This window comes from Drosophila obscura, unplaced genomic scaffold (genome assembly GCF_018151105.1).
Source record: "Drosophila obscura isolate BZ-5 IFL unplaced genomic scaffold, ASM1815110v1 contig_150, whole genome shotgun sequence".
Lineage (NCBI taxonomy): Eukaryota > Metazoa > Arthropoda > Insecta > Diptera > Drosophilidae > Drosophila > Drosophila obscura.
In genome coordinates this window covers 12,620,241-12,639,568 of record NW_024542736.1, presented here as the reverse complement: position 1 = coordinate 12,639,568, position 19,328 = coordinate 12,620,241, and the positions used below count along the sequence as shown (strand labels likewise).

Below are 19,328 nucleotides of genomic sequence, written 5' to 3'. Positions count from 1 at the left end.
AAGCGACTCTCTCTCTGCTCCCTCTTTGCAGGCAACCTTTGGCCTAAATGATGCCCGAAACTGAACGCGACTCGCAGTTGGTGGCAGCTGAAATGGTTAGCGGTGCCCTGGGGCATGGTTATGGCATAGTCAAGGATCAGAAGCAGCATCATCATCAGCATCATCATCAGCAGCAGCAGCAACATCCCAGTCATCCGCATCAGCACCAGCTGCAGCTGCAGCAGCATCAGCAGCAGCACAACTCCACCGCCGATCTCTACAAGATGGCCACCAGCACCTATGTGTACAGCAATCCTTTGACCATACCACCCACATCCGTGTCATCGATGGTCAGTCCGAGCAGCAAGGAAAAGCTGGTCAATCTGCTGCGCGTGCGCGACAACAACAATTGCCACCAGAATATGGGCAGCCCGATCTCCGCCAGCACGCCCAATAGTTGCAGTCCACCAACGACATTTCTGCAGAAGCAACTGGAAGCGACACCCACTAGACCCAGCTCAGTGCATCCACAGCAGCAGCAACAGCAGCAGCAACATCAGCAGCAGCAGCGTCGCTCTGCTGCTAGCACACCCACATTAACACCCACACAAGCCCCAACCAACTGGCATGCCCATGTCTATGCCCGTCCACCCAATCGTCCAACTCCGCACTCTATAGCCGACATCCTGGGCATGGCCGTGGGCGAGAAGTGTGTGCCGGAGAGCGCCTTCGATCCAACAGGTCCGGCCAAATCGCCCAACAGCATTCTGCAACAGTACCAGGATCAGGCACCCATGCGCAGCGCCTCCATCTCGATGAGCGATGCCAGCGAGGAGGATGGCTCTGTCCATGCCAATGCAACTGGAGCTGGAGCTGGAGCTGGTGGAGGGCCAACTGCGCCCATAGCTGCCACCCCGCTCGATCAGCCATTAAATCTGTGTGTGGCCAAAAAGTCACGCGATGCTCACAACAGCTCACCCATGCCCTCAGCCTCCAAGCAGACAACACTCCTCGGCAAGACCAAGAAGGGTAAGTTGATACCCCTTAAAGGAGGGAATCCTTAATGTTTATGAAGCTTTTTGTTAGCCTCCTCTGCCACAAGAATCTGCCCTTTTCAAGGGTATCCAACGCTTCGTTTCCTTCGTTTGCAAGCTCCACATTGCTCTCATTATGCCTTGTGCTGATCTCCTGCCATCATAGCAACATATTGGCGCCGCGGCTGCATATCTGTGGCAACGCTCTACGAGCCTGCCAATTGAGCGGAGCGCAGAGCTCTCAACACGCTTCAGCGAAGCGTGCGGCGGGCAACGCGGCGTATGCCTGTTCTGCCAACTTAAATGATGCCCATCGCAGGCATTCCCGTACGGCGCTCTCCGTCTCCTATTTTCGGCTGTTTGTTTGTTTGTTTTTTTTTTTTTGTTTTTTTGGCATCCAAAATACGGCTAATGGCCTGGCCATTAGGATTTACCACACTCCAGTTAGGATTCGACTCGACTCGGGAAGCCAATCAATTTTCTGCAGAATTTAGCCACCATTAATAGGTAATTACATTCTTTTTGTTCGACATTCGTAAGTGAATGCTCAAAGAGCTCTTGGAAGTTGTGTCCTCATTCACATATATTCTGTTTATAAATTGATGATGCTTAGGTAGAAACAATTCCTTTTAGTTACCTTTCAGCCATTAGCCTACGTGGCATGGTCACCAGGATCTTATGACTGCTTTTGGCCGCGTTTAAATTACAATTTTGTAGCCCAAGCAATGTCAACACATTGTAATATCCACTAAGAACAGCTAATTAAACCCTGGCAATGTTCTTTATTTAATAGGAAATATTTACGTAGCGCATTCGAAAATAGTTTGCAACTTGTCACGGCCATTTGTTCAAATTATATCAAGACGACAGCTTCACGAATTTGATTACTTTGTATTTGCGCTGCGATTTGCTCGGTTCTGATAATTAATTAAGAATTGAAAAGCGCGAAATTTAATTGGCTGCACTCGTTTGGCTCGTTCTATGCATTTTAATTTTGAATTTGCGCCGCATTCAAATGATTTAATTCGAAAGAGGCCAACATGAAATCCTCTACAAAATACAGAGCTCAGAATAGCAACAAAATGCAATTAGCAACAACAATTGTAATAACATTGCGAATGCGAAATGGCAATCGACAACGAAATATACATACAATAACAAATGATGAATAGAGAATTTGAATTTGAATTCGATATTTGTTGCCTCTTTTGTTGCCACTTTTGTTGCAGTTTTCAGTTTTGTTTTTGCGCGTTAATTGCTCAATGCTCAATAATGCTGTGTTCAATTTTTATTGTTATTAAAATCACGTACCAGACTTGGCCAAAACAACATTTACAACAAACAAACTGCCTGCCACTCATTCTGCCCCATTCTGATCGAATGACGAACGAACCTCCAGACAACATTTTCCAGCCACATCCGACTCTGTTTGTTCCAGTCATCGGTGTGGGGTAATTATAATTACCCAGTAAGCGTAGCCACACACAGGGCATATTGTAGTCCGACACAAATAGGTGAAAGTAAACATTTTTAGTTATTTCTGGAGCTGAATTAATATTCTGAATTCTTCGACAATCCTTCGTGTGTTTTTTTTGTCTTTTTTGAGGCTTACGCAGATAAATATTGTTTCAATTTTATTCCACTTATCCATACAACTTTTCATACCAATAAATACGGATATTGTCTGAGTAGATATCTTCATTCTTTTAATATAATATATAGCCCCGAAAATATTTTTTTTTAATTTCCAAAACAACGATTTGTCGATTTGGCGCAGTTTTATAATTTTCACTCGGCGTTGGCAGCGCCGATATCCAAAACAATTAATAGCTTAAAAAATTAATTGTATGACCTTTTATAAGATTTTTCTTTTCGTGTTGATATAATGACTGAAGACTGAAGATATATTGAGCCAAAGCTGAAGTTTTCTACCATTTTTAATGAAATTTTTTAGATTCCTATCTAATTTGAGTCTTAACCGTAATGAAGGTTAATGAGTACCAGATATGCCCTTGTCGAGGCTGCCGGGCAGCAAGTACTACTACCCCAGAATTAAACCATCCATGGCGGATTGTGCGAGTTCTGTTCTCATTTTATTTGCTGTTTACCCAACAACAAAACGACATTTAAATGGCTCTCTGGACTGGGCCTAATCAAATGACATGGCAATTGCCAATTGGCGTTAAGCCGAACAACAACAAGCAACAAAAAACAACAACAAACATTAGTGCAAACTTTTGTATTGTTATTGTTCTAATTGCACAAGCTTTTTGGGGCTCTTTTGTCTTATGTTGGCGTTGTTTTTGTTGTTTTTTGGGGGCTTTTAAGGCTTTTCCCCGCCTGCTCTTGGTTTTTGTTTGTATTTTGCCATTTAGTTTTATTGATTTCGCGCCATTGGGGCGCCCTATGCGCTCGAGTGGACTCGGCTAGACGCGACTGGACCTGGTTGGGCTCTTTGGGGGGTGGTGGTGGGTGGTTCCATAGCAAAAATTGCCAATTACCAGAGGCGACAACGGCACAGCGACACAACGGCACAACGACAATGGCAATGATGTCGCCCTCCCCGGCTAATTAATCACAGTGTCAGGCATATGTATGCGACTATGTGCCATATGAGGCCAGGCCAGCGCAGGCCAGGCCGGAGCGACCCACGCGGCGTATTAGCAGTTCGACAACGACAACGACAGCAGCGCTATATATCGAACGTTTTGCATTTAACTGTCAATTAGATTTCAATTATGCATTGGTAATTGAAGTTGTCCAGGCATCGTTTCGTTTCGATTGGGTTGAGTTTGGTTTTGGTTTCGTTTGGTTTTGGTTTTGGCTCGATTCGATTCGATGCCAGACACGTTTTGGCCCCAGTCAAGACCAAAAGTTGCAGCCGGAGCACACAGAGCACACAGGCATTGTTAACACTTGTTTTCACTCGACTCGACAAGCGGCCGCCAGTCAGCCAGAGGCCGCCAACTAAATAAAGACTAACGAATGCTCTGCAGGCCTATGTCAGAAGTTTCCTATCTGAAATTATACATTTGAAGTTTTTAAGAGAATTAACAGATAAGATAATGGAAGATTCTAGGAAATATATGATTGACATTGATTGAAAAATAATATTGATTATTTTCAGCTATGAAATGCCTTGGAATCTTTCATGCTTTATGGTTATTTAAGAACACATTCAGACCAACAATATCCAACTGTCCAGAGTGTAGAAAACGTAGAAGACAAATGCTAAATAGAAACGTCATAAACTTATGTGGCAAATTGCAAACAAATGCAGCCAACAGTTGCATATTGAACGGAGAAAAAGAGACAGAGAGAGATTGTAAAAGAAAGAAAGAAAGAGAGGCAGCAGCAGCACAACAAAAGGCAGTTGGGGCAAGGCAAGTCAAGTCAATGGCTGTTATATTTGACTGGCTAATTGCAAAAAGCGGTTATGAAATGAATTGACAGGCCAGTCAGGGAACCCCATTGAGGTTAAACAGCTGCGATTCGTTGCAAAAGACAGACAAATACTATGTACAACTATAGCTAATAATATTCGATTTTTATTGTTTTTCTATTTTGCAGAGAACTCGGGCAAGCCGCCGGCCAAAAAGAAGAAAACAGCAACGACCAGCACAACGGCGGCTGCAGCCCCAGTGGCCATGCCACCGGACATAAGCCCCACGGGCAGCAGCGACAGCCTGATGCGGGACAAGCTAATGGCCACCAGCACCAGTTCATCGGCCAGCACCGGCAATGCGCCACAGCAGTTAGCCAGCAATAACAATAGCAATATGGAGACCACCGAAGACGACTCCGATTCGGGCTCGAACGATGCGCGGCGCAAGAAGAAGGCGCGGACCACCTTCACGGGTCGCCAGATCTTCGAGCTGGAGAAGCAGTTCGAGGTCAAGAAGTATCTCAGTTCCAGCGAGCGCACCGAAATGGCCAAGCTGCTGATAGTCACCGAAACACAGGTACTTTATTTATATTTTCAACCTATTAATATTCAACAAAACACACATTATGTGCCACTGGGGGATTATGCCAAACATTTGCTTTATTTATTTCAACAAAAACAACTTCAAAAAGCATATGCACGCAATTTGTGGTCATTTAATTAAATTAAGCTCTCTCCCTGTCTCTCTATCTCTTTGTTAACCTCTCTCTCCCAGCAATCCCAATCTAATGCTCATATTTTTCAATGAATATTCAATTGTCCGAGTGGGTTCGGTCCGTAGAGTGTGCTCGAATATTCAATTTGCCTAATTTGCACAACGTCAGGAAATGCAAAATAAAAATAATAAAAACAAATTAAAACTAAACGGTTGAACAATGGGAGAGAAGAACTCTCTCCGGCTTAAACCCGACTGTTTGAAGTGCGTTTCGCAGGATGGCAGGCAGTTTTTATATAGCTTTTAGGTTTATTAGTTTAAAAAAATATCCCAATCAAACCCTAAGCTGGTTTCAAGATCATGTCAACCTCCATAAAAGCTGCACCTACGTACGTGCAATTTTCCTCTGCCTCGATCTGCATTTAACAAAAACAATTCGCAAATTATATATAATTCAGCGAGCCAACTATTTATTTGGCTCGTTATATCTAGCCCAGAGTTTTCAATGGATAACAAGCTGACCCGAAAACGCACTGTACTTTAAATAACAAGGCCATAATTGGCCATTTTAAATGTTAAATTGGCATTAAGTACATACGAGTGTAGCTGGAAGATATATATGCTCGGAATTTGAATAATTTGGGAACTATTTTATGCAGCTCAATGTTGACCCCGCCATCCATGAAATTTATCGTCATTTAATTGAAGCGCACAACAAAAGGCGGCAAGGTGTGATGCTGGTTAATGCCTCAGTAATTATAATTGTTGTAGTTGGTGCACTGCAGTTGCTGTGCCAGCTGGCAGGACATTTTCGCAGGGGAAGAGTTAATGCAATGTGCATGGCAACATGAAACTGCCTTAAAGCATAAGCAAATACAAACACACACACAGAGAGAGAGAGAGAGTCAAATAAATTGAGATTTATTGACTAATTAGAATAAATTAACTTTGCAACAAGGACATGCCTAGGGCAAACTGCCGTGAGCCAATTAGCAGCCACAACACACAATTTATGTGCATGTCCTCCGGCCCATGTCCTCGCATGACCTTAAAGCGTACCAAAACCTAATCAAAATTGAGTAAATTATTACGAGTTTGGCATTTGGGCTTAAGCAAGCAGCAAATATTCGTTCTCCAAGCTATAAGGACAAGTCCTGACTCAAGTCGGAGTTAACTTTATCTTTCGAACGTATAAACCTTGTGACAATAAAATATAAAACCACAAAAATTATCTTTCTAATCTAATCTAAGGCTCTAAGCGCTAGGCTTGCCAATAGAATTGCTTCCGATTTGGATGAATAATCTCACGTTACGCATACGCCGTGTGTAAGCTCAAATGCCATAAGACTAATTGGCAGCCCCAGCTAAAGACAAAGACAAGGACACTGACAGAGACAGAGACAGAGATAGACAGATACAGTTAGATAGAGACAGACAGACAGACAGAGAGCCAAGAACATGCGACACAGAGGCGCATCGAAGTGCTTGCTTAATTAAATTACATTCTCCATCAAGTCAATTAATTACAATTTCATATGCGTAACTGTACGATATAAACAATATACATATACATATATATATATATATACATGGACAAACACTAAGCACACTCACAACCCCCTTCTCCCTCTATAACTCTCTGTGTGTGTGTGTGTGTGTGTGTTCTTGGGTGAGCCAACATGTTCATGCATGTCGACATGCTCAAGTGTTTTGTCTGTGTTATTAATATTATAAGCCACCACCGACCATTTATCATCCTGGCAGTGTCCAAGCCAAAGGACATGGCAACCGCCTTCGTAGCGCACGTCGCTCCGAAGTGCAGTCAGTGGCCAGATTTCGTCTCGCTCTACCCCCGCCAGCTGTGTTTATATACAAAACAGGGGGTACGTCCTGGGCGCATAAACATGTATGTGTTAATCACAGCAATAATATCAGCAAATTAACTGCAGGACACGGACACACTGGCCGCTCGTGTGCATATCCTGCTGTGGCCAGCATTAAGCCTCTCGGCCATTTGCATTGGCACTTGCCAATTTTCCCATTGACCGCCCACACACACAGCATGTATTGTGCTCGCTCGGATCGGATCGGATTGGATTTACTTTACTTTACACAGTGCCAGTGCCGACCACTAATTGGAATCAAATTACCAGCTTCACTGATAATTACAAGGCAGTTTTGTTTTAACCTGACCAGCAGCTGATAAAAAATTACAAAATAAAAATAAACCAAAATAAATATTCCAAAAAAAATATAATACATTAAAAGCTGCTGGCAGATTATCTGTCTCTTAAATACGGCAAAGTTTCAATATGACTCAAAAGATAATCAGCCTCAAATGCAACTACAACTAGAGCTTCAATTCCCCGTGCTGACTTCCTTAAAAGTTACAAAAAATATGGAACCTAAAACAAAGTGTGGGCCATAAAATGCTCTCTAAATAGACTCTCGACAACGGGGCCAGAATGCCTGTGTGGGGCAAAGTGGGCCCCTGTGCCCATCCTCTATAACGCACTCCATGTCACCCATCCAGGGACTCGCCTGTCTGCGTCGTCTGTCATCAACAAACTGTAAAATAGCCTTAAGCCAGATAAAAATCAATTAATTACGCGTAGATGCGGCTGCGGCTGTCCCTGCCCTGCCCCCATGCGCAGCATGCAACACACACACACACAGGGACACAGCGGCACTCACCCACACTCTGGCACACTGACAACATTGTAATTGTGTTGCGATTACCAAACGAACGTCACGCGCCAAACGCAGCAAATTACATTTGCATATTAGTGCCAGCGGCCAAAGAGGAGAGGAGGCAGGCCGTGCCACATGGCGAGGGGAGTGAAGCGGGAGGCGGCTGCAGAGTGTGGAATAATGCTGCATGCCGTATGCTGCATGCCGCACAGATAGGGGCCTGCTGCACCGACACTGTTTAGCTTGTGGTTCGCCGTGTGCAACTGTCTCGACAATTTGCATTAGGCATTTCATTTTAAATGTTTGCCCACGCAGGGCTCATAAACCCGAATGTAATTGCCACTCAGGTGCGCCCCCAGGGAGTGACCTAAATGCTGATTTACTCAGTGATCCGAACTACTGGTTCCCCATGCAAATAATCCTTTGATTATCCGAGGGAGAGTGGATCTGTGATTAAGCAGCTAAAACTATGATTGAAACTTACTGAAAAGATAGAAACCAAGAACCCTTGTTGAAATATTTGCCTGCTTTGGAACTGTTTCCAGTTTCGGAGACATTCAATTCAAGTGTCACACTCCAAAGGCTGTGAATCAGTTCCCAAGTGAACCACACAACTCATATCCAGATGCCCCACTCTGCAGATTTGACCCGTCTCTCTGTCCCTCTGTCTCTTTGTCTCTCTGTTTCCCTGTCTCCCTGTCACTGTACATGCTCGTATTCTGTGTGTGTCGGTTTGTTGGTTTGGCCCTAGCCCAGGCTTATGCCCGGGCCCAGGCCCAGGCTCTGTCCTGGCTCTCTGGCAGTTGGCCAAATGACAAATGCGATAATTAAATTAAACTGCTGCCACAAGCAGCACAAACAAATCAAATGGCAATTCATCTCTGAGGGCAGCAGCCCAGAATGGTGACCCATCTAGGCCATATTCCATATTGTTGTGGGTTCCACATTGTTTCTGCTGCTGCTGCTGCTGCTCCTGCTGCCGCTGTGCCTGTAGGCCTCCAGGCTTATTTACATTCATGGCCTGTTTGTGTCATTGAAAGGGCAAAAATTATGCTGCGTAAAATGAATTTTTGCATATGCAAATGAACATGCAAATACTCGTACCCAAAATAGCCAACGGCCAACTGCAGACAGTCCTTATATGCAGTTGTATGTATGATTATTATTATTGTTAATATTGCCATCGATATCTATCAGTTGCAGTTTGGGCAAAACGTTTTCGGATTGCATTCCATTCCGCAAATAATTCTGTCATTTACAGACAATCAAACAATTATTTTCCATATTTTATTACTTAATGGTTGGGCAATTAAATCAAATATTGCACAAGTATATATAAAATAATTTTAATTACAAAAGGAAGTGGCCCGAGTTTTATTATTAAATATATATTTTAATTGGGCAATAGAAATTCGAATTTAAATGAAATTATTATTATTGATGCCACTTGGAATGGCTTCTTATGACTTTTAAATGTATCCTAAAACAAAAAAGTGCTTGAATGCTCAATTAATTCCATTTTCCATATCCCTCCTTTTCCCTTGTCTAATTTATTAACTAATTGGGGCTAATTTGCTTTTATTAGTCGGTAATTATTGAATCAATTTCTGCATAACTAAAATACACCCAAAACAAAAACAAATATCGCGCATACGCCGTGTATAACAAAAGCCTTTAACGAAAATTAAATTTGAAGCAAAGCAAACAGCAGGCAGTGTTTTTGCCCATAATTAATAAATAAACATTGCCTAATTGATAATTTATGTTTCGATATTTAATAACATGCTAATATTTGCCGGACCTACATTCACGAATTCCCCGCCCCACCCCTCCAAGCCACAAACGTGGCAGCCGCAAAAGTGTCACTAATTTATTTTCCTCTCCTAAATGTGCATAAACTGAAAACAATAAATGCAATTTGCTATTATTAGGATTATTATTGGGCACCGCAACTTAATTAAATTGCTACGCATACGACCCGCTGCCACCACACAAATGGCTGAATATTATTTAAGCTTTATGTTGGCTTCCATTCAGCTCCATTTACAGCTCTCTCTCTCTCTCTCGGACTCGGCTGTTTTTGCATAAATTATTTAATTTGATGGCGGACCACTTGAAATTATTCATAAATCAGTTTAACACCGCAATGGCAGGCTGTAGCAGCAGCATCATCTGCCTCGATTGGCGACGAGCTGGTCGGTCTGTTTAAAACAAAAAGAGGGGCGGTCCCACGAAAGCACATTGTTCAGATATGTAGCTCTCTGGCTGTCTCTGTCGAGCCCGCACGATCGCTATCGCTTTCGTGTGTGCGTGATCGCCGGAGCGTAGACAACGATCGCTTTCGTTCGCTATTTGTGGGCGTTCACTAAATGTTTATACCCTGTACACATAGAGAAAAAGCGTATATGTTGGAGCTGATAAGAGGCAAAGGCAGACAAGAATTTATTTATGCCTGCCGAATCCTTAGTCCAGATACTTCCATGCCATCTTCTACTCAGTAGCCAACATATTAAGTTCCAGACGTGAGGCAATCAATATTCGTAACATTCCTGGTTTTTTTTTTGCTCGTTTCACTTCCACAATTTCCCTTTTCGCGGCTGCCAAAAACAACTAAATACTTGGCAATTAGCAAATCATCAGCAGTTGACAGCTTTTCTTTTTTGAAAAAATATTAACAATTATGCGTGCCAGGGTGTTTGTTTGTCTGTGTGTGAAACAATTAACTTTGAACGTTCAGAATGTAATTAATAACTAGAATCACCGCAAGACCCAAGCAAAAAAGAAAAACATAAACAATACCAGAAGCAGCAACAAAAACTTGTCAAAAGAACATAATTTGCAAGCTAAATGAGTGGGTGTGGGTGTGGGTGGGTGTGCCATGTCAAAGCTATGTGTATATTCTGACCAGCAGAACCACAAAAACTAGCGGGGGGAATGGGTAGCATTTTCTAGACAACAAAACACAATGAGCCAATTAAAAGTCAAGAGGGCGAATGTCGACCAAAAACTTCTGCCAAAGCGAAAGGCAACGGCGGCAAACCAAACCAAACTAGAACTGAAACCGACATTCCGGTTGGTGTACCACTCCCACTCTCTACTAACTAGAGCTGCCCCACTCCCCCCTGTTGCCAGCTAATAAGCATAATTTATGCTACTTTGGGCAGCCGTTTGAAATGAAATTCATAAAAACCGCACCGCACCGCAAATCAAATAAAAACTAAAAATAAAATGCTAAATTACCAAAACATAAAGCAAATGTTTCAGAAAGAGCGAAAAAGCAACACGATATGCAAATTATCAACTGAAAAGCGTATCAATTTATCTCCAAAGGATGGTATTTCGATGTTAATTCATTATCAGATGTGCAGAAAAGAAAGCAAACAAAATTAGCTATATACCTGATCCAAAGCAGAGTACATAAAAAAATTACCATCTGAAAATCTCAGCTTATTATGTACATATATAGGAATAAAGCTTAGTCAAATTTGATTTACATACCCGCAAGCTTATGTACATTTTTTTCACCCAAAGCTACATTCATACACACATAGAACATATCATTCCGTTTCGTGTTATTCCGTTGCATTCTGTTGATTTATGTTCGTCTTCATTCGACCAATTTTCCCGCTGTCGCTGTTGCCGTTGGTTTTTCTTTTGGCTTTCAATTTGTAAAAGCAGATTTTAATTTTAGTTTTTGTGCACTTCTAAATCAAAAAATGCTACGAAATACTCTTATTTGATCCCTTGATGAGCTGCCAATCTCATTGCAGAATTTTTTTAATTTCACACATCGCATGAAATGAGTCTTCCCCCCTGTGGGATACTCGTACCGTACTGCCCGTGGGTCAGTAAATCCTATGTAAATGAAATTCCTCTATTTCGATGGTGGCCAAGCGCATTATCCTGTGGATGCAATGCAGATTAATTTATGGCATTCCATGTGCAGCACAGCAACAACATCTGAACTAGCATTAACAATGTGCAATTATTGCCACGTAAATGATGTTGCATAAATACCTCTCGCCTGCGCTCTCTCTCGGTCAAGGCTCCCCTTTGGTCCATTAAATGCAGTTGCTGCCAGTCCAGTCCCCACCCTCTTTGGGAAAACCATAGAATAGCAGCCAATCTGCTGCAATCGCATTGCATATCCGGAGATATTTGGCATTGTTTTGCTGGGGCGAACGGTTTGGCTGGAGCGGTTGCCACCACCACAAAGCTTGGCAGCAGTTTGCATTTACGAGCATGAGCATGTTCATTTAATTAATAACACAACAAATTGAAGCCGAGCATATGCCCAAAATCCCCCCCATCAAATGGGCATACTCGAATTGATATTTAATTAAGAACCAAGCATTGTGGGCACACATTAGAGGAGGCTTCAGTTAGATAAAAGATAAGATATATAAGTTGTGTTCTAGTTTGGTTCTAGATTGCGGCATTAAGAAGCTTTCCAGCCTTTGTGCAGATCAAATTATTCACTTTCTGTAGATCATATCTATATATTCTATATGCTTTAATATTCCAATTGACAAGCTCTACATACGTTAGTTGCTGACTCTTAATGGCATCCCGGTGGCAATCAAATAATCCATCTGTGCATTTCACACCGCATTGAGCCGAAGCTTTCACGATATGTTTGCCAAACTGTACGCTCAGCTTCGAGGCGGCCCTTAGGTATATATACACACATGCATACATGTACCTACATATAGATGTCTGTGTATTCGGCGGCGAACATAATCCAGAATGACAGGAGCAATGCAGTGATTATGTTATTAATTACGAATGCGAATGCGAATGCCATTGCCATGCGTATATTTGCCAAGAGCAAAGTGTCTCTTTACACATCAGGAAACGGCAGAGTTAGCCGCAAAATGGATTTTAGGCTCGTGGCAGCTCACTTGCGGGGGGAGTGAGGCGGATAAACATATTTCGAATTGCCAGAATTGCATATTAATGTGTGTATTTGATGAAGGCTTGCACAATGATTACCCAACAAAGAGAGAGAGGTAATCATTAGCCAAGTAGCTCAAGTCGAATAGATAGCTCTTTTATATCCAGTTCAAATGAGTTATAATCATGTCTAATAGGGGTTTCCTGCTATTTCAGCATTCCACATTCCACCAGAACCGATGGACCGCCCCTAAAGCAATTATCATAATTTTTTCAACACCCAAAAACAAACAAACAAACAAACAACAAAAATATGCTAAATTACACATTAAAACATTATTTGTGAAGAGGAAATAAGTGAATGTTGAACTTTTCTTGGCACCCCAGGAGAATTATGTACAGCAGCCGCTGCGGCCGCCGCCATTACAAAGTAGCAGGCAGGGCCTTCCCCCCACCCGCTGCAGAAGTCCTCTATGGATGGATGTAATGTGGCTGCTCATTGTTGGATCCCAGGCCAGAGCATCATTTCATTTTATTTCGTTTTGTTTCGTTTCTTGGCCTGCGTTTTTTTTTAGAAAAGTGCGCGGCAAATGTGAAAATTAATTATACCAAGCGTACACGCAATATACAGAGACAGAAGCAAAGTGGGGAATGGGAATGGGAAGGGAAACGCCTAACAGCATGGGTTATGTGCTAATGAAAATTGCAGACCCCCGACCCGACCCGACAAGACGACCGACTATTTAAGGATCCTCTCACTCTCACTCTCTCTCTCTGATCTGTTGGCGTTGATTGAAATGCGTGTACGGGGGCTAAACAAAGTAGCTGAAACGCTTCTGTCATAAACCTATTTAAGTTGGGCGAATGGCATGGCACGGCATATACTACTAGCTTTTGTTTGCCTTTGGAGCTATTTATGCGCTCTGTTTCTGTCATCTTTTACGTGTACACAGACACACTCTCTCTCTCTCTCCTGTCTGCTCTCTCCTATCTCCCCACACACCCATTTAAATGTCAATAAATCATAAGCGAGCCTCGAGTAGAACTGTGCAAGGAAGGGAACGGGAGCGGGAACACGACACGTTTTCTTTTATTTTTAGACATTTTTTTTAACATTTTGAGCTTAATGAGGTTTAGTGTATGGATCAAAACAGCACAAACAATGAAGTTTATTTATGATAGGAAATCTATCCCATCCCGAACCCAACCCTAGAAGCGGAACAAGTTAAGTGTTCAGCTGGTTGAGGAATTCAACAGACTACGAGTATAGCCAAACAGAATTTATTAATGAAGATTTATGCAATATTTACCTAAGCGAGCGCGATTCGTTAGCATTAATAAGCCGAAATCTACGAATCAATTAGATCATCATGCACAGAATTTTCGGTTCAAATTGGGGCCTAGGGGCTAATTTGGACAGCTATTACGACCCACACAATACCCTACACTCGATGCGCAATTGCACAACAAGTCAGTCCTGAGCAAAGTTCAAGGTCTCGGAAAGGTATCTCCTACCTGTAACATATATCCACACATATAGGATATGTACGATCTGTACATATGCTGCAAGTAATCAGAAATTAAATATGTGTGTGCGATGATGATGATCTGAGGGTGATTTGCGCACCGCAGGCCATACGAAAAGTGCCCGCATCCGAAATGGCCATAAAAACAAACCCATTCAAGTGAAAGGAAGAGGAAGAGGAAAAATGAATCGGAATAAAGGGCAGCATCTACTTTCGATGGGCCATTAAGAGTGTTCATAAGGTAAACATAGGAAATGCTTTATTGTTTATGAACGCACTTAATTGGCACTGGGATAGGGATTGGGGTTGAGGTGGGGGTTTCAGGCCTGCGCTTGTGGACTCGGTATGAGTAATTGCCGCTGGTATAAGGCCAAAAATAATTATGAGGAAACTAGCCAGCCAGTCCGGGCCAGACAGGTAGGGGTAGGGGGCAGAGTGAGTACGTGTACTCTCATAATCCATCTTCATCCATAAAATAAACAAATTGCGTGTATGCATCAATCCCTCGTCGAGTACATAACGTTTTCCATTCTATGCCTGTGTGTGTGTGTGTGAAAATATTTGGCAATCAATTAATTGATTTTCCAATTGAAAATTTACGATTTGAATGTGAGTGCATGTGTGTGCGTGTGTGTGTGTGTACTTGAGCATTTCCTTTTGAAAATTGATTGCTGATTCAGTGTGGTTGGAGGGGTTGGCGAGGATTATTGAGTGCCGTTTTCATGTTAATTTCATAATTTTTACGCTATTCCGGGAAAATGAGCATGCATGTCATATAGCAGCATCTAACTGTGCGTGTGTGTGTGTACAGTGTGTGTGTGTGTGTGTGTGCGGACATGCCGCTGAAATACTAATTATGTGCGCGATTTAAATAGATTTTTCATTTATTTAGCTACGAGCTCGTAGGCCATCAATATACACTTTCAGAGAGCCTATTTATTTTGCCAGAAGGATAAGTTTTACTCATAAATATTATTGTTCAAAATGAACAGCCAACTAATACTTTTGTGAGGGTACTGTGCAAGGGAGGTTAGTTAAGATCGGAGCACTCAATTATGTATCTGAAATAAGGCGATAAATCGTGAAAACAGTCTGTAAGAATATTTTAATTTTTCTAAGCATTAAAAACAATTTATTGTAATTAAATCAGTCGAAAGGTATACAAATCAGAACACCGAAAAAGTATTAAAAAATAACACGTTTCTTGTGTTGAAGACTTTATTACAGAATTTAACACTTAGCAAGCTGCACTATTAAATATTGCTCCTTAACTCAATCAAATCTGTTAAAATTAACTTATTATACACGTATAGGAATAGCTTCTATAGGAATACCTTCTATAGGAATAGCTTCTATAGGCATAGCTTCTATATAGGAATCTCTAAGGGTATCGTAAGCTGCGGCATAATAAAATATTCATTATTTTTTGTGTGTGTGTTTTGGATGAAATGGAAATGAAAACGAAGATGATACGCAAATGTTTTATGTTGCGCCACTGAAGCTGCCTGCTGTTGGTTCAGTGGGTGGAGGGGGTGGCAGTGCACACGGCATGGGCGGCTGTTGGCTGGTGGCTGGCTTTTGACAGGCGCCCATCATTTCATCATTTCTGCTTGTTTTGAGTTTGAGAGACTCACTGACTGAGTGACGGGGGGCGGAAGTGTTGTGCGAGCAGGATACAAAATTTTCTAATTATTTGTTGTAGCGCCCCACTAATAAGGCCAAATGGGGCATAAACATGCATAATTATGGCGGCATAGACCGTTTTGGCGATGGTGGAGAAACGCTATTTCATTGTCTTGCATGCAGGTACCACTCATAGAATTCTCTCACCCTATTTTGGATGATTTTAAATGCCTTTCTAACTAAACATCTGCCCGCTTTGCCCTATTTTCAGGTTAAAATCTGGTTCCAGAACCGTCGCACAAAGTGGAAAAAGCAGGATAATGTCACCAATAATGAGGCAGCCGAGCACAAATCCACAAATGCAAATAAATCGGGCGGAGGCACAGAGCAGACGGCCACGGCCCCAACAACAACAACAACAACAACAACAGCTGGTGGCAATGCTGCTGTGGAGAGTGCTGCTGCTGGCACAGCAGCCACCAAAAAGTCTACAAATGCCCAAGGAGAGAAAACTCGCGGCAACAACAATAACAACAACAACAATTCGGTCTCTTTGGCCAACAACAATAGCGTTAACAATGAGAGCAAATTGGCAAACAAACAGGCAAACTCCAAAGTTAAGAAACAATTGAATGCACTGCTGGAGAAGGCAGCAAAAACATCAAATTCGAATGGCGGCAGTGCCTCAAATCGCAGCGAGAATGGGAAAGTCGTCGAATTGGCTGCTGTCAATGCCGGAAGCGGCATGCACAAATCCACGGAGAAGCGTCACCATCCATCCAACAACAACAACAACAATGTGGGGGAGTCAAAGTTGATGCATCAGCGCCTGCACCAGCATGCCATACCACTGACCGTGGAGCCGGCCGCCCCCTTGGAGCAGACTGAGAAGCTGGACATCAAGCTGGAAGAGTCGCCGCAGCATCGCGAGCTTCAGTTGAGCCTGCAGCGTGCTGCTGCCGCTCAGCAGAACGGCAGCAGTCCGGCGGCGGCGCTCCTGACCGAAATGGATTTCGAGAGCAAGATATCCAAGATATCCATAGCTTTGGCCATGGCCAGCAAGCAGATGAAGCAGGCCGAGGTCGAGGCCGAGGCCGTGACCAAGGAGAAGCTGTTGAAGCAGGAAAGCGAGTCTGAGGACGATGAGGAGACGTCCACCGAGCATGGTGACTCCACAGAGGCACACGACTCCCAGGATCAGGATGTGTCGATGCGCGAGATCTAAGCTGGTGGGAGGGGGATCGGATCACCCACCAGGAAACAGTCAAATTAACCTGTGCCAAAAAGTCGAATATTGCTCACACCACACACCCACACACACACACACACACACACACACAGAAACCCCTCCTACCTACCTACCCACACACACATTTGATATAAATAATTTAAAGATATATAATTCTAATTGTAACTATAAATATAAATATAATTTACTTAACACGTACGATTGTAACTCTGTTCACCCCTAGGCGTGTGTATTTCTATTTGTATTTGTATTTAATTTATTGTATGCTTAAGCGATTTAGCCTAGGCTAGGACTAGGACTAGGCCTTGTAAATGTTGCCATTAGAAACGCATTTATGTAAATGTTTAATGGAGCCACACAGCGCCAGCCACTACGTAAATGTAATTTGAACTTTCGAAAATTTCATGTGATAATGTATACGATGGCGTGGATAGACGACGGAAGATAGCGGCTAGAGGATAGAGAACAAAAGATAGAAGCGAGTATGAGTATGAGGCATAGCAAAAACAATTACAAATTGCAAAATTGATTTTACTACTTGAACTATGAACTATGTATATGTATGTAGGTCTAAGCTATGCTACCCTGTAAATTACAATTGAATGGAACATATTTATTGAGTGTTTGTACAAAAAAACAAAACAAAAAAAAAAGCCCGAAAAAAAAAAACCTAAATATGGCAAAAGAGAACAACAAGTCGCCGCCGTTACACATTTTAAATTCAACAAATTAAAAAGAATATAAAAAATAATAAATTCAATGAATCACAAGCGTCGCATTTTGGCCGGTGGGCGGGCGGATAGTTCGGCTGATGGCACATCTACCACACCCTGGGATGTGATCAGGAACTCGGCAAAGTTATTGGGCGTCTCCGGCGAGTAGACAATCTCCAGCTTTCGTACCGTGAGCAGTTGATCCCTGACCCTGTGCTGCTTGGGCACCCGCGAAATGCGTATGCGAGTGCGTCCCAGATGCGCCCATTGCAGCCCCAGGCAGGGCACTTCATCCTGCAGCGGCCTGGTCTCCGAACTGGCACTGGCCGCCACTTGATTGACGCACACCACGGCGCAGTTGTACTTGTCCGCATAGCTGATGAGGGCATCGGCCAAGCGGCGCATTTGGCGGGCACGATCTAGGTAGTCCGTGTACAGCCGGAAGATGGCAGCCACCGAGTCGATGATGATCAGGCCAATGCTGTGCTGCGCCATCAGTCGCGGCAACCGATTGCTCACACAGTCGAAAAGGGGTTGCTGAAGTGGATTCGAATAGGTCAAAACCAAGTTCTTTAATTGGTTCTCTCACTCACGCTCTCGTACTGATGCTCCACGAATATGTTGCCCAGAAAGTTGAGCTGCTCCTGGGGGTAGCGCGCCTCCAAGGCCTTGCTCATCTCCAGCAGACGGCGCGCCGGAAAGGCATCCTCTGTGCATATATAGGCCACTCCCTTGCCAAGGCCAACCAGCTTGACCGGCAATTGCACACATAGCGCCAGCTGCAGGAGCAGCTGTGTCTTGCCCACACCGGCGGCGCCGCAGATTTCGGTTATACCCCGCGTGACCACACCTCCGCCCGTGCAGCGATCCAGAGCAGTGCAGCCAAAGGACACCCGTGACCATTTGATGTTGGCCAGCGGCTTGAACAGGGAATCGGCTGAGGGGGGGACAAAAACTTTTCAATTGCAAGCGTGCTCCCGAGAATGGATAGGATCTTACCTGACAGCGGAGTCTCCGCCAGCCACTTGGCTGCCGCATCCTTCAGCACGCGCACATCATCCGGCGTGCAGTTACCCACCAGCGTGTTCAGAGATTTGGTGCGGGTGTCCAGGAACTTGACCCTGGGCGTCGTCAGCACGGCCTCTGGTGTGAGAACATTGACTGAGGGGAAGGGAAGTGCATTAGATGACACTTCAACAAAGTTCGGGGCCCATTCCCCATTCTTACCGCTCTCAGCAATTTTTCTAATATGCTCAGGTAATTGATCCAAAAAGTTTGTCATCGCTGCGGAGGCCAGATCGAGTGTGATGGCATGCCTGGGGCTGATTTGCGTGCGGCCCGACACGGAAGGTGTCTCGTCTCAACACCTTGCGGAAGTATCCCCTAGGCAGCGGCTAATTTATTGATCAAGCAAAGCCAAACAATTGCTCAATCCGACGAAGGGCTTCGAATGAAAAAGCAGAAGACAACCGGCATTCAGGGGGCAATCAGCTGTCATTGGATCTAGGCCACAAACAACA

The 19,328-nt window shown here is 43.5% G+C and overlaps 2 protein-coding genes across 3 annotated transcripts in view; one reads left to right on the top strand and one right to left on the bottom strand.

Moving 5' to 3' along the window:
* LOC111066583 (homeobox protein abdominal-B) overlaps positions 1–17,553 on the top strand; it is a 43,686-nt gene extending 26,133 nt beyond the window's left edge. For both annotated transcript variants that reach the window (XM_041596437.1, XM_022355307.2), the window contains 3 exons: positions 32–1,008; positions 4,584–4,975; positions 16,118–17,553. In XM_041596437.1, the coding sequence (XP_041452371.1) occupies positions 48–1,008; positions 4,584–4,975; positions 16,118–17,071 (2,307 nt within the window). In that variant the 5' untranslated portion in view covers positions 32–47 and the 3' untranslated portion in view covers positions 17,072–17,553. The remainder of the gene's footprint in view (positions 1–31; positions 1,009–4,583; positions 4,976–16,117) is intronic.
* Positions 17,554–17,659: 106 nt separating this feature from the next.
* LOC111066585 (DNA repair protein XRCC3) lies at positions 17,660–19,323 on the bottom strand. Its single transcript, XM_022355310.2, has 4 exons — positions 19,036–19,323; positions 18,808–18,969; positions 18,402–18,745; positions 17,660–18,345 (listed from the first exon to the last, which is right to left on the bottom strand). The coding sequence occupies exons 1-4, from the start codon at positions 19,088–19,090 to the stop codon at positions 17,860–17,862; spliced, it is 1,047 nt and encodes a 348-aa protein (XP_022211002.2). The 5' UTR covers positions 19,091–19,323; the 3' UTR covers positions 17,660–17,859.
* Positions 19,324–19,328: the final 5 nt, after the last annotated feature.

Excerpts from the sequence above, each read along its gene's own strand:
- LOC111066585 (XM_022355310.2), bottom strand. The coding sequence starts at position 19,090 with ATGACAAACTTTTTGGATCAATTACCTGAGCATATTAGAAAAATTGCT. Across the intron at positions 18,970-19,035 it reads TAGAAAAATTGCTGAGAGCG|TCAATGTTCTCACACCAGAG; the intron begins GTAAGAATGGGG and ends CCTTCCCCTCAG. Across the intron at positions 18,746-18,807 it reads GGCGGAGACTCCGCTGTCAG|CCGATTCCCTGTTCAAGCCG; the intron begins GTAAGATCCTAT and ends TCCCCCCCTCAG.